The 16,111-nt window shown below is 50.9% G+C and overlaps 1 protein-coding gene across 1 annotated transcript in view; it reads left to right on the top strand.

Moving 5' to 3' along the window:
* Positions 1–12,352, top strand: part of p2rx1 (purinergic receptor P2X, ligand-gated ion channel, 1) — a 297,386-nt gene extending 285,034 nt beyond the window's left edge. Inside the window, exon 12 of the mRNA XM_072469151.1 lies at positions 12,003–12,352. Within this exon, the coding sequence (XP_072325252.1) occupies positions 12,003–12,014 (12 nt within the window). The 3' untranslated portion in view covers positions 12,015–12,352. The remainder of the gene's footprint in view (positions 1–12,002) is intronic.
* Positions 12,353–16,111: the final 3,759 nt, after the last annotated feature.

Genomic DNA, 16,111 nt, shown 5'->3' with positions numbered 1-16,111 from the left:
TGGAGACCAACGTTGTTTCCTTGGTGGCCGGCCCCAGGTTAGCCTCCAGCGCTTCCTCCTCCCTGACAGTGCTTGCAGGGCTTGGGGAACTCCATAGATGGAGAGGCAGCTGGAGAGAGCTCCAGAGGCCTGTGACATCTGGCACTGCCAGTCATGGAGGCTCCCCTTTGTCTACACCGTGGTGCCGATGCCAGCAGCAATGCTTCTCAGTGACTGAGCCATGCTCTGCAGTGCCTCGGCAATGTCTACCTGGGTCTGAGACACATCCCTCTGTGACTGGGATGTGATGTTGATGCCCTCAGTAATGGCCGTCACAGACTGAGCCATGCCTTGGACACCACCACTCAAGACGCAGACGTCGTGTATCAGGTTTTCCACTGCGGTCGCCACCCTAGCGGCGTTGACCTCGGTGCCACTCATTGTTGGCCCCACCTCCTGCAGCTGAAGCCTTTGGGACTCCCTGCAATTGGCTTTGCAGTTGCTGGAGAGTCACTGACACCCCCTCCTGAATCTCATGGTTACATCCTATCATCTGCATCAGCTCTGGGAGAACCTTGTCCAGAGGCTCGGCATCTGACTGGGACCCAGCTGAGTCCTGGGATCCAGCAGACCTCCGACTACTGTCTATCTTGGATGTTCCTGCCTCCACCTGATGTGCATCGGCAACTGTGTGGTGCTCACGTAATTGTGCCCCAGAAGCCTGTCTACTCATGTCACCCACCGAGGTGTGTGTCTCTGCACCGATGGAAGGTGGGAGTGATAGCTGCGATGCCATTCCGGTGGTGTCCTCGGAGCTCTCCTCCAAGGTGGTCTCTTGGGTGACGGGGGCAGGGTATGACTCCAGATGGCCTGGCCTCATCAGATAGAGATCTTGTGAGACAATGGACATGTGGTCAGTCAGAGGGAAGGGTCATTTTGTCTGACATGAGCAACTTACTTGAGACAGGTCATCTGGGTGAATGGGCAGTGGATGCTCACCTCTCTGGCGCAGGCCTACCTCGCTGTTGGTGACTCCACTCTCCTCGGTCAACCCCTCGATTTCCAGGGCCTGTTCCTCACAGGGGGTGAGGGTTTGAATCTCTGGGATTCTGCCCCCAACTTGGCCCTTTCCCATTTATTAAGGGCGATCTTCTCCTGCAAGGACAATGAGAAGGCATTGTGAGTTTCACGCTTGATGGGTCAGAGGTCTATAGCAGGTGGCATGTCTGGGCACTGCATCTGGACATGAAGGGGTTGTGCTGGCCAGGGGGTCCTGAGGAACAAGCATGAAGATCGGATATGGAGAGGGTGCGCTGTATCAGCCAGCAATTTGGGGGGGTTGGGAATTTGAGGGGGGGCAGGCGAAACGAATGCCAGGAGAGAGATGAAAATTTACCCTTGCAGCTCATTGGATGACGTCGGTCTTCTTCCAACATTGGACAACAAGGCACCGTCACAAAATACGTGCTTGTTAGGTGGATTGGGCATTCTGAATTCTCCCTCTGTGTACCCGAACAGGCGTCGGGATACAAAGAACAAAGAAATGTACAGCACAGGAACAGGCCCTTCGTGCCTCCAAGCCCGTGCCGACCATACTGCCCGACTAAACTACAATCTTCTACAATTCCTGGGTCCGTATCCTTCTATTCCCATCCTATTCATATATTTGTCAAGATGCCCCTTAAATGTCCCTATCGTCCCTGCTTCCACTACCTCCTCCGGTAGTGAGTTCCAGGTACCCACTACCCTCTGCGTAAAAAACTTGCCTCGTACATCTACTCTAAACCTTGCCCCTCTCACCTTAAACCTATGCCCCCTAGTAATTGACCCCTCTACCCTGGGGAAAAGCCTCTGACTACCCACTCTGTCTATGCCCCTCATAATTTTGTATACCTCTATCAGGTCGCCCCTCAACCTCCTTCGTTCCAGTGAGAACGAACCGAGTTTATTCAATCGCTCCTCATAGCTTATGCCCTCCATACCAGGCAACATTCTGGTAAATCTCTTCTGCACCCTCTCTAAAGCCTCCACATCCTTCTGGTAGTGTGGCGACCAGAATTGAACACTATACTCCAAGTGTGGCCTAACTAAGGTTCTATACAGCTGCAACATGACTTGCCAATTCTTATACTCAATGCCCCGGCCAATGAAGGCAAGCGTGCCGTATGCTTTCTTGACTACCTTCTCCACCTGTGTTGCTCCTTTCAATGACCTGTGGACCTGTACTCCTAGATCTCTTTGACTTTCAATACTCTTGAGGGTTCTACCATTCACTGTATAATGGTACAGGGGCTTTTCACACTAACTGAATTGCAGTGTTAATGTAAGCCTACTTGTGACAATAAAGATTATTATTATGGGCACCACGTTAGCACAGTGGTTAGCACAGTTGCTTCACAGCTCCAGGGTCCCAGGTTCGATTCCCGGCTTGGGTCACTGTGCGGAGCCTGCACGTTCTCCCGATATCTGCATGGGTTTCCTCCGGGTGCTCCGGTTTCCTCCCACAGTTCATAGATGTGCAGGTTAGGTGGATGGCCATGATAAATTGCCCTTAGTGTCCAAAAAAGATTAGGTAGGGTTACGGGGATAGATTGGAGGTGTAGGGATAGGGTGGAACTGTGTGCTTGGTTAGGGTGCTCTTTCCAAGGGCCGATGCAGACTCGATGGGCTGAATGGCCTCCTTCTACATTGTAAATTCTATGATTCTATGATTATTATCCTTGTCATGCTGCCTGCATCGACAGCCATTGCCACTGCCTCCCAGGCAGCTTGGTGAGACCGTTGCTGGTCCTCCGACCCCCTAAGGGGTACAGGATGGCTTGCCTCTCAACCACAGCGTCAAGAAGCCTGGCCAAGTGGGCATCGCCAAAGCGAGGAGCAGGCCTGCGTGCTGCCAATGCTTGTGTGTTGGCTGGGAGTGAGTGGCGAGGGAGCGTTTAAAAGCCCTTGTTAGCTGAGACCTGAGACGCGAGTCGGGGGAAATCAGACGGTGAGGGAGCCAATAACATCAAGAATCTCGTGGGGGCTCATTTCTGGCGCTAAGTGCCGTTGAATATGGGCCGCGATCTGGTTACGATCCGAACAGGCGCCGGAATGGGGCGACGAGGGGCTGTTTGACAGTAACTTCATTTGAAGCCAACTTGTAACAATAAGCAATTTTCATTTCATCTCACCAACATGGCCATTGCGAAACACCCCACAAAATGCGGCCAAAACCGGATTTTGAATTTTTGCAGTTGAATCGCGCCCCACATCTGGAATACCGTCGACAGTTTTGGTCACCTTCTTTGAAAAAGGATATAATTGCACTGAACTTATGCCTCGGATGAAGGGCTTATCTTCGAAAACTTGGACATTTACCCATTGGACTTTGGAAAATGAGAGGTGATCTTATTGTAACATACAAGATCCCGAGGGAATTTGATGGGATGGATACCGGGAGGATATTTCCTCTTGCGGGGGACAGTAGAACCAATGGACACAGTTTAAGAATAAGTGGTCTCCCTTTTAAGATGGGTTTTTCTCACAGGGGGTTGTTTGTCTGTGGAATTCTTTCCTCCCAGATAGCAGTGAGGCTGAGACATTTAACTCATTCAATGCTGAGTTAGACAGATTTTCCCATTGACAAGGGCGTCTGGGGTTATGGGGGACCGAATGGAAAGTGGAATTGAGAACACAACTCAATCAACCAGGATCTTATTGAATGGCAGTGCAAGCTCGAGGGGCCTCCTACGTCCTCTGCGGGATTTTCCGTCAACGGGATCCTTCACTTTGCCGGCAGCGGCCCCATGCCCGCAGGTTTCCCGACGGCGTGGAATGGGCACAATGGGAAACGCCCTTGGCCGGCAGTCCGAACCGAGGCTCCCGCTGCAAGCGGGGGCGCATAGCGACGGGACTGACGAAATGGAGATCCCCCCCCCCCCCCACTATGTTTACAGTCACTAGCAATCCCATCCTTGCCCTGTTCTAAGATTTTAATTGTGGCTGCAGCAGGCAGCAGATTCCAGGCAAAGATGATCTCGGCAGAGCCAAACCCCCTCCCTGACTGTCGCCGCTGCTGAAGCACCGTCTTCGGAATCCTTGCTACTTTACCTGCCCAGACGAACGACAAAATCCATCGTTCCACCCCCATAAAAAACGCTTTCAGCAAGAAGACTGATAAAAACTGGAATAAACACAAGACCCGGGGCAAAACGTTCATCTCAAGCGCCTGCACAGCCAATGATAGGGGATGGCTATCCCACCTCAACGAATCCACCTTGGCCTTGTCCACCAGATTGTAAAATTCAGTTTACAGAGCTGGTCCCGATCCCATGGGGACATGAGACACCCCTGCCTCCTTCCTCAAGCAGCTGAAAATATCCCACGTTCACCTCATTCGTACGTACACTCACCTTAGGTTCTTTATACAACAATTTGACCCACGCCACAAACTTAGGCCCAATCCCAATCCATTCCAACACCGCAAACAAATAATTCTTATAAAACTCCACCGGGAACCCATCCGGCCCCGGTGCTTTACCCAATTGCATCTCCTGTACCGCCGCCCGAACCTCCTTGATCCCCACTGGCTCCTCCAACACTCCCGTAATGTCCACTCCCATCATGGGACACTCCAACCCCTCCATAAACTCCCTCATATCTGACTCATGCCCCGGGAGGCTCCGACCTATACAACCTCTTATAAAACTCCTCAAATGCCCTATTCACCGGCTTCGGCACAACTACCAGCCCTCTCACCCCATGCCGAACCTGAACAATCTCCCGGGAGGCCGCCTGCCAGCGGAACTGTTCTGCCAGCAAGCGACTGGCCATCTCCCGTACTCATATACCACACCCTTTGCCCACCTCACCTGGCGCACCGCTTTCCCTGCAGACAAAAGGTCGAACTGCATCTGCAATTCCTTTCTACTAGCCAAAGGTTCCGAAGTGGGATCTTCCGCATACTTCCCATCCACTTCCAAAATATTGTCTACCAACCACTGCCGCTCCTCTCTTGCCTCCCTAGCGACCTGCACCTTAAACGGGATGATCTCGCCCCTTACCACCACTTTCAACTCCTCTCATAACGCTGACGGCGAGAGCGCCCCATTTTTATTGACCCCACATAATCATCAATCATCTTTGCCATCGTCACACAAAAACCCGGATCCACGAGCAACTCCACGTCGAACCTTTACGCCGGCCTCTGTGCAGGCCCCTTCTCCAAGACCACATCCACCAAGTGCGGGGCATGATCTGAAATAATGATCGCCTAGTGTTCCGCCTTCCTTACCCCTGACAACAACAACCTCCCCATAATAAAGAAATCAATCTGCGAATATACATTATGCACCCTTTATCCCCTGGATGCAAGAACCGCCACGGAACCACACCCTCCATCTCCTTCATAAACACTGCCAACATCCTCGCCACCCTGCCCCATCCTCTCCCTGCCTCCCCCTCAGTGGGGTCAATGAGCACGGCTTAGATCAATCCATCTTTAGATTAAACAGCAGGGCCCGGGGGGGTACTGGTGGGTAAGAGAGTGAGGTTTCAGATGGAGAAGGTGGTGGCAGATCAAGGGGGTAGATACATTATAGTAACAGGTGCTTTGGAGAGGAGGTTGGTGGTGTTGGTTAGGGTGTATGCCCCGAATTGGGATGATGTGAGGTTTATGAAAAGGTTGATGGTGGACAAACCGAGCCTGTACATGCATCAGTTAATTTTAGGAGGGGATTTTAAGCTTTGCGAAAAATTCTTCAAAAAACGTCACCAACTGTTCCGTTGACCACGGTGCCATCTCCCAGCGAGCCTGCTTCTCCGCCATAGTTTCCACGCGTTGCCGGCTCTACCCGTGTCTTTCTTGTTGAACTTTGTCTCCTTACACGGCCACTTCTAGTCCAATTCTCCATACACCAGTGGGGAATTTCTCCTCACCGTCTCACTTTCCACCGATTTATCCAATAAAATTTGGGGGAAAACTTGAGAATAGGTCCAAACATTCTGTCACAAACGGGAGCTAACAAATGTGCGACCTTCTCCTCCATGGCCGCCACCGGAAGCCCACACCCAGCCCTTCTAAACAACCAAACTTGCTAAACAACAAACCAAAGGGGACAAATCCCCGACCCATTATCCCACTGTCCCCAAACAATCCCCTCCCAACCACAACATAAGAAATCAAAGGTTCAGTTCAGTCCCAGTCCTTCTGCCTCTGCCTCCTCCGCCGTCTGAAATAAATGGTCCTTGGATTTATACATAACTCTCAGCTTTGCCGGGTAGACCACCCCAAACCGCACATCAGTCTTGCACAGCGTTGCCTTCGCCCTACTAAAGACTACCCACATTCTTGCCAGCTCCACCGTGATGTTGTGGTATATACGAATACCACTGCCTTCCCACCCCACCTCCCGATTCTGCTTGGCCCATCATAAGACCATCAATGCGAAGATTCTGCTGCTGTGACCTATTCTCCAGCCCTTTATTACTTTCCTCCATCTTCCGTTGCTCCTCCCCCATCAAGGCGAGCTGGTCGCTGTGCCCCGACAGTGCCTGCTCCATTCCCATCGACACCTCACCATGCTCCCACACCATCACTGACATCATTCCAAGAGCCTCCTGTATTGGGGCCAGCGTATCCTCCACCAGCTGTTTGAGCGTCCCCATCATCTCCTTCCCAAGCCACTCAAAATGTTTGGCAAACTGCCGCTCAAACTCCACCGCCATCACCTCAGCCAGCATGTTCACCGTAATGGGTGCAGCCCAATCCAGCGAGCTTGCTCCCGCCATCTTTCCTCCCACAGAACTCTGCACCGAACTCAGACCCGCAGGCGGACTAGCGCTCGTTCCTCTTTGTGCCGTATTCTTTCATTGGGATTTTGACATCCTCTAATTCCCACAACTTTACTGAAGACAGCTCATGTAAACGTTTCCTCCAAAACTGGGTGAAAGGGCCAGAAAATGAGAACTCTATTGGGAGCCGCCCAACGTGCGACCTCCTCCTACATAACGCCACTGGAAGTCAGCCAGATACATCATGGTCCAATCATGAGCCACCAGAATACCCAAATACCTGAACCTACTCCTGGCCAACTTAAATGGTAGCGCACTCAAACCTGCCCCTCTCTCCAGTGGGTTCACTGGAAACACTTCATTTTTGGCCATATTCAATTTGTAGCCTGAAAATGCACCAATATGCCCATTATCTTATCCATCCATTCTAATGGATTGGAAATATACAGCAACAAGACATCTGCATACAACGAGACTCTGTGCTCCCTGCCTCCCCTTACAATACCCGACCACACCCGTGATGTCTGGAACGCAATAGCTGAGGGTTCAATAGCCAGCGCAAACAGAAGTGGGGATAACGGGCACCCTTGTCTTGTACCCCTGAGTAACCGGAAATCTCCCAAACTAATCAAATTTGTTCTCACACTAGCTGCATACAACATCTGCACCCCTGAAATAAATGTGGGCCCAAACCCGAATAACCCAGAACCTTGAACAGATGCCTTCTCCCAACCCTATCAAACGTCTACTCCGCATCCATGGACACAATAAAGTCCAGCACCCTGCCCTTCGACACTGTCATAACAACATTTAATAAACGTCTAATAATATTCAACAACTGCTAACCCTTTTCCAAATCCGTCTGATCCTCCAACACCAACTCCAGCACACACCCCTCCAACCAGCTCGTCAATACCTTAGCCAGCACCTTCACAGCTGTGTTTAATAGGGAGATGGGCCTATATGACCCACACAGCACCGGGCACTTATCCTTTTGGGGGATTAATGAAATCGACATCTGCGTCAACGTGGCTGGCAGCTCCCCCCATGCCAGAGAGTCGGATAACATGTCCAGGAAATGTAGGGCCAATTCCGCTGCAAACCGTTTATAAAAGTCAACCGAGAAACGATCTGGACCTGGCGCCTTCCCTGACAGCTTCGACCCGATCACTTCCATAACCTCCTGTAACCCCAGCGGAGCCTCCAATCCATGCCCCTTCTCCCTCTCAACATCCGGGAACACCATCTCCACCCCCTCCTCCCCGAGGCTCAAACCTATACATCCCACTATAAAAAGTCTCAAATGCCTTATTAATTCTCTCCGCCATCGTCAACGCCCAATAAACCATCTGCCACACCAGCGTCACTAGCGCCCTCCCCTCACCCCTCACACTCCCCTCCCTCCCCCATAAACACCCACCTTCCCGGCCAATCTCACCACCGCTCCCACCCCCACTCTGGCTAACCGTCGCAGTCCCCCTGCCACCCCCCCCCCCCCAACATTGCTTCCATTCGCCAGCACACTTACTAACTTACTAACGTGGAAACTCCCACATGAAGACTGAAACAAAGGCCCCCGTCCATATGACCCAAACTGCCCCTCCCCGCACAATATCTACCCACATCCATATCCACCACTGATACCCTCCCCCAACCAACATGAGAGAGACACCCACGACTCCGAACCCTCCCCCCTCAACCATTGGAAAATACCAACAAGGCCAACAAGTGAAAATAGAAGAAAACATTGGTAAACATTATACAAACATCTCGGAAACACAAACACCATGAACATTCCCCCAATCAACCCTCTGCCAAACCGTGCTCTTTAATATAACTGTGTGCCTCTTCGGGTCAGGTAAAATAATATTTTTTCCTCTTAAAAGTCACCCAAAGTTTGGCCGGGTAAAACACAGAGCCGGACCTTATTTCGCTAAAGTATCACATTGGCCCGATCAAAGCCAGTCTGCAGCTTGGCCAGGTCGGCACCAATGTCTTGGTATATTTGGATCCGCTGGCCCTCCCAAGTACAGTCTCTCATCGTCCTCGCACACCTCAAGATCTGCTCTTTCACCTGGAATCAGTGTGTTCTCACTATCACTGCTCTCGGTGGCTCCCCTGCTCCCAGCTTCTGCCTTAACGATCGATGTTCCCAGTCCACCTCCTGCTTTGACAACATCTTTGAGACATAGACCATGGCACTCGTTCCCTCCATCTCCTCCAGCAGGCCTACAATGCGTTGGTTCTGCCGCCTGGACTGATTCTCCTGCTCGTCCACCTTTGCTTTCAGCTCCTTGCCGACCACTCCCAGCATCGCCACCTCTGCCTCCAACTCCACAATTCGACCACCATGGTCCAGGACTGCCCTTTCCACCTCTTGGGTCGTCGCACCTTGAAAATCCAGGCTCTTCTCCCCCCACTCCATGGCCCAAAAAGAGGGGCCACCGCTCACTCAATCGCCTTCGATCAGACTCTTGCATCTCTATCCAATGCTGCCGAAGTTCCCTCTGAACCAATCCCAGCAGCTGCTCCACTGGCAGTGGGGTGGACGATGCCCCAGTCTCCGCCATGCCTTCTGTAACTGGGCCACGCAGACCCGCCACCTCCAGCACCATCGCCTTGACTTCTGTCGGGTGCAGTAACCCGTCGACATTCCACCTTGGAGGAGAATTCAATAGCCACCACTTATTCCATAAAGCCTCCAACCAAAGAGCCCATTAATCGAGCAGGAAGGGCCAAAACCAAAACCTTCAAGCAGGAGCCACCCTGTGTGCGACCAGTCAGCACATGCCCAACCGGAAGTCAATTTAATAAGTTAAAAGATAAATGAAAAAAAAATGACCAGGTGAGAGGATTCAGTGTGCACGTGTCTGGTTCACTCACACTCTCAGGGTGCTCAGTGGGTGTATAATTGTTGCCGTGGGGTGGTGAGAGTGAGTGAAAATCCCGAGGATGGGACTAAGATTCATTCACTCTCCCACCCTCTCGCTCGCTGCCAAACATGCACTCCCTACCTCAGGGCCAGATACCCATTCTCACCCTCGCAGCGTTACACTCATTCCTAATGTGCCTCACACAATATAGCACTGTGCCCTTCCCGGTACCAACACAAGTTCGCCCTCCCGAAGGTCTGGTCCAGTCAGATCAGATCATCTCCCAGATTCTCTGGGAGGCCAGGGAAGAGATTGCTGGACCTTTGGCTTTGATTTTTATGTCATCATTGGCTACAGGAATAGTGCCAGAGGACTGGAGGACAGCAAATGTGGTCCCTTTGTTCAAAAAGGGGAGCAGAGACAACCCCGGCAACTATAGACAGGTGAGCCTCACATCTGTAGTGGGTAAAGTCTTGGAGGGGATTATAAGAGACAAGATTTATAATCATCTAGATAGGAATAATATGATCAGGGATAGTCAGCATGGCTTTGTGAAGGGTAGGTCATGCCTCACAAACCTTATCGAGTTCTTTGAGAAGGTGACTGAACAGGTAGACGAGGGTAGAGCAGTTGATGTGGTGTATATGGATTTCAGCAAAGCGTTTGATAAGGTTCCCCACGGTAGGCTATTGCAAAAAATACGGAGGCTGGGGATTGAGGGTGATTTAGAGATGTGGATCAGAAATTGGCTAGCTGAAAGAAGACAGAGGGTGGTGGTTGATGGGAAATGTTCAGAATGGAGTACAGTCACAAGTGGAGTACCACAAGGATCTGTTCTGGGGCCGTTGCTGTTTGTCATTTTTATCAATGACCTAGAGGAAGGCGCAGAAGGGTGGGTGAGTAAATTTGCAGACGATACTAAAGTCGGTGGTGTTGTCGATAGTGTGGAAGGATGTAGCAGGTTACAGAGGGATATAGATAAGCTGCAGAGCTGGGCTGAGAGGTGGCAAATGGAGTTTAATGTAGAGAAGTGTGAGGTGATTCACTTTGGAAGGAATAACAGGAATGCGGAATATTTGGCTAATGGTAAAGTTCTTGAAAGTGTGGATGAGCAGAGGGATCTAGGTGTCCATGTACATAGATCCCTGAAAGTTGCCACCCAGGTTGATAGGGTTGTGAAGAAGGCCTATGGAGTGTTGGCCTTTATTGGTAGAGGGGTTGAGTTCCGGAGTCGGGAGGTCATGGTGCAGCTGTACAGAACTCTGGTCCGGCCGCATTTGGAGTATTGCTTACAGTTCTGGTCACCGCATTATAGGAAGGACGTGGAGACTTTGGACGGGTGCAGAGGAGATTTACCAGGATGTTGCCTGGTATGGAGGGAAAATCTTGTGAGGAAAGGCTGATTGACTTGAGGTTGTTTTTGTTGGAGAGAAGAAGGTTAAGAGGAGACTTAATAGAGGCATACAAAATGATCATGGGGTTGGATAGGGTGGACAGTGAGAGCCTTCTCCCGCGGATGGATATGGCTGGCACGAGGGGACATAACTTTAAACTGAGGGGTAATAGATATAGGACAGAGGTCAGAGGTAGGTTCTTTACGCAAAGAGTAGTGAGGCCGTGGAATGCCCTACCTGCTACAGTAGTGAACTCGCCAACATTGAGGGCATTTAAAAGTTTATTGGATAAACATATGGATGATAATGGCATAGTGTAGGTTAGATGGTTAGATGTGCAACATCGTGGGCCGAAGGGCCTGTACTGCGCTGTATTGTTCTATGTTCTATGTTCTATTCCTACCCCCTGGTCCGACTGCAGCTGCTCTGGGTTATACTTACCTCTAGCTCCTTCAGAGGGTCAGTGTAGACCCGATGGGCTGAATGGCCTCCTTCTGCACTGTAGGGATTCTATGATATGATTCTATGAGTGAATTTCACCGGCTGCCATGGTAGGATTTGAACCCGTGTCGCCAGAGCATTAGCCTGGGCCACTGGATTGCTAGCCCAGTGACAATATCACTACACCACCATCTGTCAGCACCTGCTTCAGCCACAAAGCACCACCGCTTTCAGAGATTCCACTAGCTTCAAGTAGACTTGCTTGAAGTAGTGCTATCCACACACAATATTCACCCCTAGTGATACATCAGGTGATCAACAGCACTGGATGTCGAAATTGTGAATTTTAGATGTATCTTGATCATTACATGTCAAATCTACCTAGTCTCGGGGTATAGAATTAACCCCGAAAATGTTTTTGGTTCAAATGTTTTTTAAAAAATGACATTTACATCCTTTGAGTTTAACTCAATGTGCGGGATTCACGTTGTTCTCTCCTGCACTAATACAGCATTGCTGTTGGATTTTCTTTCTAAAATAGACCAAAGAGTAACAAAGGTCATGAGAATCCTCTCCGTCCTGAAGAGGAGTCGAAACAAAGTGAGCACAGGTTTGAGAATTGGACACTCTTCCAGCCCAAGCGCAGTTGGCAGCAATACCCAAACAAAGGAGGGATATCCTCGAAACCAATGCTACCCAATGGCTGAAAGAGGAAGGCAAGACCCCACGTGAGCATTTCCATCATAGCGACAATCTTTGAATAGAATTAAAGAGTACATTCTTCCTTCCGGACCACTGCACTTCATCGCTGTGTCTCCGATAGATTACCTCACTGTTTGCAACCAAGAGAAACTATGTGACTTGTTTATAATTAAAAATTGGTACTTTTACCCACAGAGGAAATGAGTTGGCTTTCACTGGGTCCTCACGGCCTGAATCTTAGTTATATAAGAGCTCATCACACATCTCATGAACACCATCCTAAAACATGCAGCTTAGCTTCCAGTAAGATGCTGAAACCTCTCAAAAATCTGAACCTTGACCCCCCACATCCAAACTTCCCACTTGCAGGTTTTATGGGGATGGCCGGTTGTCTTCCAGCTCCTGGGAGGTGAGTTGGCAATTAAAATATGTTGACGGGGCTGTCAGCCTTGCTGTTTCACATTGGGTAGATGGGTTTCTGAGGCATCGGGAATTGCAGGCAGGTGAATGGAGGCAAGGACAGCTAGGAAAGGTCTTTATATCACTGCTTGTGGGCCAGAAGGAACAGGAGTGCTTCTCTCCAGCCCCCACACTCCCCTACAACTGGACGTCCACTGTACAAAGTCATGAAGGGTCAGAACTTTGATCTCTCAGTGTTTTGTGCCTGCTATAACCCCCACAAGACCCATGGGTGCAACCCAATTGATCTCCCCGTGGGGTTTGTGGTGTGCGGAACTCCCCCGGAGAGGGGCGGAGGCCCAACAATGGGTTTGTTAATTCCCCGAGATAAAGGCCGGACCAGGAGGGAGCCAGCATCCCAGAATGGTCCCAGCTTGGAATGTTGCTGAGTTGCTGTATTTGCTAACTCTGAGTAGGAATTAAATGACTTTTGACTCACCACTCCGGGACTCCTCATTGACTACAATAGTACCAGAAACTGGATGCGAGGCTTCTCTCACACTGATAGGGCGCGTCTCTCACACAGATAGGGAAGGTCTCTCACACTGATGGGGAGGGTCTCTAACACTGATAGGGAGCGTCTCTCACACTGATGGGGAAGGTCTCTCACACTGATGGGGAAGGTCTCTCACACTGATGGGGAAGGTCTCTCACACTGACGGGGAAGGTCTCTCACACTGATGGGGAAGGTCTCTCACACTGATGGGGAAGGTCTCTCACACTGATGGGGAAGGTCTCTCACACTGATGGGGAAGGTCTCTCACACTGATGGGGAAGGTCTCTCACACTGATAGGGAGCGTCTCTCACACTGATGGGGAAGGTCTCTCACACTGATGGGGAAGGTCTCTCACACTGATGGGGAAGGTCTCTCACACTGATGGGGAAGGTCTCTCACACTGATAGGGAGCGTCTCTCACACTGATGGGGAAGGTTTCTCACGCTGATGGGGAGGGTCTCTCACACAGATAGGGAAGGTCTCTCACACTGATGGGGAAGGTCTCTCACACTGATAGGGAGCGTCTCTCAAACTGATGAGGTGGGTCTCTCACACTGATGGGGAGGGGGTCTCACACTGATAGGGAGCGTCTCTCACACTGATGGGGAAGGTCTCTCACACTGATGGGGAGGGTCTCTCACACCGAGAGGGAGCGTCTCTCACACTGATGGGGAAGGTCTCTCACACTGATGGGGAGGGTCTCTCACACTGATCGGGAGCGTCTCTCACACTGATGGGGTAGGGTCTCTCACACTGATGGGGAGGGCCTCTCACACCGATGGGGAGGGTCTCTCACACTGATGGGGAGGGTCTCTCACACTGATGGGAAGGGTCTCACACACTGATGGGGAGGGTCTCTCACACTGATAGGGTTGGGTCTCACACTGATGGGGAGGGTCTCTCACACTGATAGGGTTGAGTCTCACACTGATGGGGGAGGGTCTCTCACACTGATAGGGTTGGGTCTGACACTGATGGGGAGGGTCTCTCACACTGATAGGGTTGAGGCTCACACTGATGGGGGAGGGTCTCTCACACTGATAGGGTTGGGTCTCACACTGATGGGGGAGGGTCTCTCACACTGATAGGGTTGTGTCTCACACTGATGGGGAAGGTCTCACACTGATAGGGTTGGGTCTCACGCTGATGGGGGAGGGTCTCTCACACTGATAGGGTTGGGTCTCACACTGATGGGGGAGGGTCTCTCACACTGATAGGGTTGGGTCTCACACTGATGAGGAAGGTCTCACACTGATGGGGGACAAAAGGAAAAATGACAAAGAAGGAAACACAGTATTTGTTCACCTACCGCAAAAAACGAGTTAGGGTGGCAACCACTGACGAACGTAACAGCCGACAAACCAAGTGCAATTCAACATGAAACAATGGAAGCAAAGAGTGACAACATACTCAGAGCTAGAACATCATCCAAACCTACAGGAAGAAGCAGCAGTTACAGAGCCTGGCACTCCTCCGAGAGTAGTGTGAACGAGGTTTGGAGGGCTATAACGCCTCCAACTGCCTGAAGCTCTGAATTCAAGGACATGGAGGGATGTGATGAGGTAGTGATAATGTAGTCATGACAATGGGCACGATTCAATGAACTCAAGCGAATGTCTGCTGAATGGCGCTGCCCAACAGCCCTTTGCCGTTTTTTTGGCCTTGGGGGTTTCCCCCGCCGAGGCCGCATTTTGAGGGATTTCCGGCTGGGGAGCTTCAGCTTTCAGGCTCCCTGTCACTTTTCTGAACCCCCCCCAATTCATCACCCCCCCCCTCCCCCTCACCACACCCCAGCGGGTGGCCCCTGGGAAACCCCCTCATCCCCCTCTATCTCACAACGCCACCACGCCATCTGCCCCCCCCCTCTGGCAGTGCCAACGTGGCACCTGGGCACCCTGACACTGGCATCCTGGCAGTGCCACCCGGCCATTCAGAGGAGGGAGAAGTCATACATTTGGCGACATCATTTGATGCTTCCACCTTTTTAAAAATATATATATTCATTAATGGCTGTAGGTGTCTCCAGCAAAGCCAGCATTTGCTGCCCATCCCTAATTGCCCTTGAACTGAGTGGCCTGCTCAGTCATTTCAAAGGGCAATTAAGAGTCAGGGTGGCTGTGGGTCTGGAGACACATGTAGGCCAGACCAGGTAAGGACGGCAGATTTCCTTCCCTAAAGGACATTAGTGAACCAGGTGTGTTTTTATAACAATCAATGATAGTTTCACAGTCATCAATACTGAGGTTAGCTTTTATTTCCAGATTTATTCTGAATTTTAAATTCCACCAGCTGCCGTGGTGGGATTCAAATCCCTGAATCACAGAGAATTAGCCTGGCCCGTAGGGTTTTTTTAGACATTACCATTCTGCCACCATCTCTGGCTGCTGAAATTCTTGTGAGAAGCATAAAATGAACAATGAAGTGCCGCAGCAGATTAATCTAAAAATCCAAAATGTACGAGGCAGAAACTTTGCTCAGCTGACTTTCCTCACAGATTTGCAGAGGGCCTGAGCCTTGGCTTGGTGTCAAGGCTCTCACAATCCTGAGAGCGAGGCTGGCAGGAGCACAACGCCTGGTCGGGCAGGACACACAGGTCAGACAGGTCAAATGATAGAAGCCAGACTTAATGCGTCCTAGAAAGGATGGGGGAGTCAAACTAATGGTCCTGTACATGTAAACACGGCTTTGATTATGGAGAAAGGATCTGTTGCAGACTGGTAAATCATAGAATCATGAAATTTACAGTGCAGAAGGAGGCCATTCGGCCCATCGAGTCTGCACCGGCCCTTCGAAAGAGCACCCCATGTGCAGACTCCGGACAGACAGTGACCCAAGGCAGGAATCGAATCTGGGACCCTGGAGCTGTGAAGCCACTGTGCTAACCAGTGTGCTACCGTGCCGCTCCAAAATGATTGGAGTTCAGTAAGTTGCTCTGGATAGACAGGTAGGAATTGATTACCTCGTGGGCATAGGAAACTCAAACTAAACCCCA

This window comes from Scyliorhinus torazame, chromosome 12, assembly GCF_047496885.1.
Source record: "Scyliorhinus torazame isolate Kashiwa2021f chromosome 12, sScyTor2.1, whole genome shotgun sequence".
In the NCBI taxonomy this organism is placed as follows: Eukaryota; Metazoa; Chordata; class Chondrichthyes; order Carcharhiniformes; family Scyliorhinidae; genus Scyliorhinus; species Scyliorhinus torazame.
Note: the sequence above shows the minus strand (reverse complement) of the source record. Positions and strands in the feature narration are given on the sequence as shown.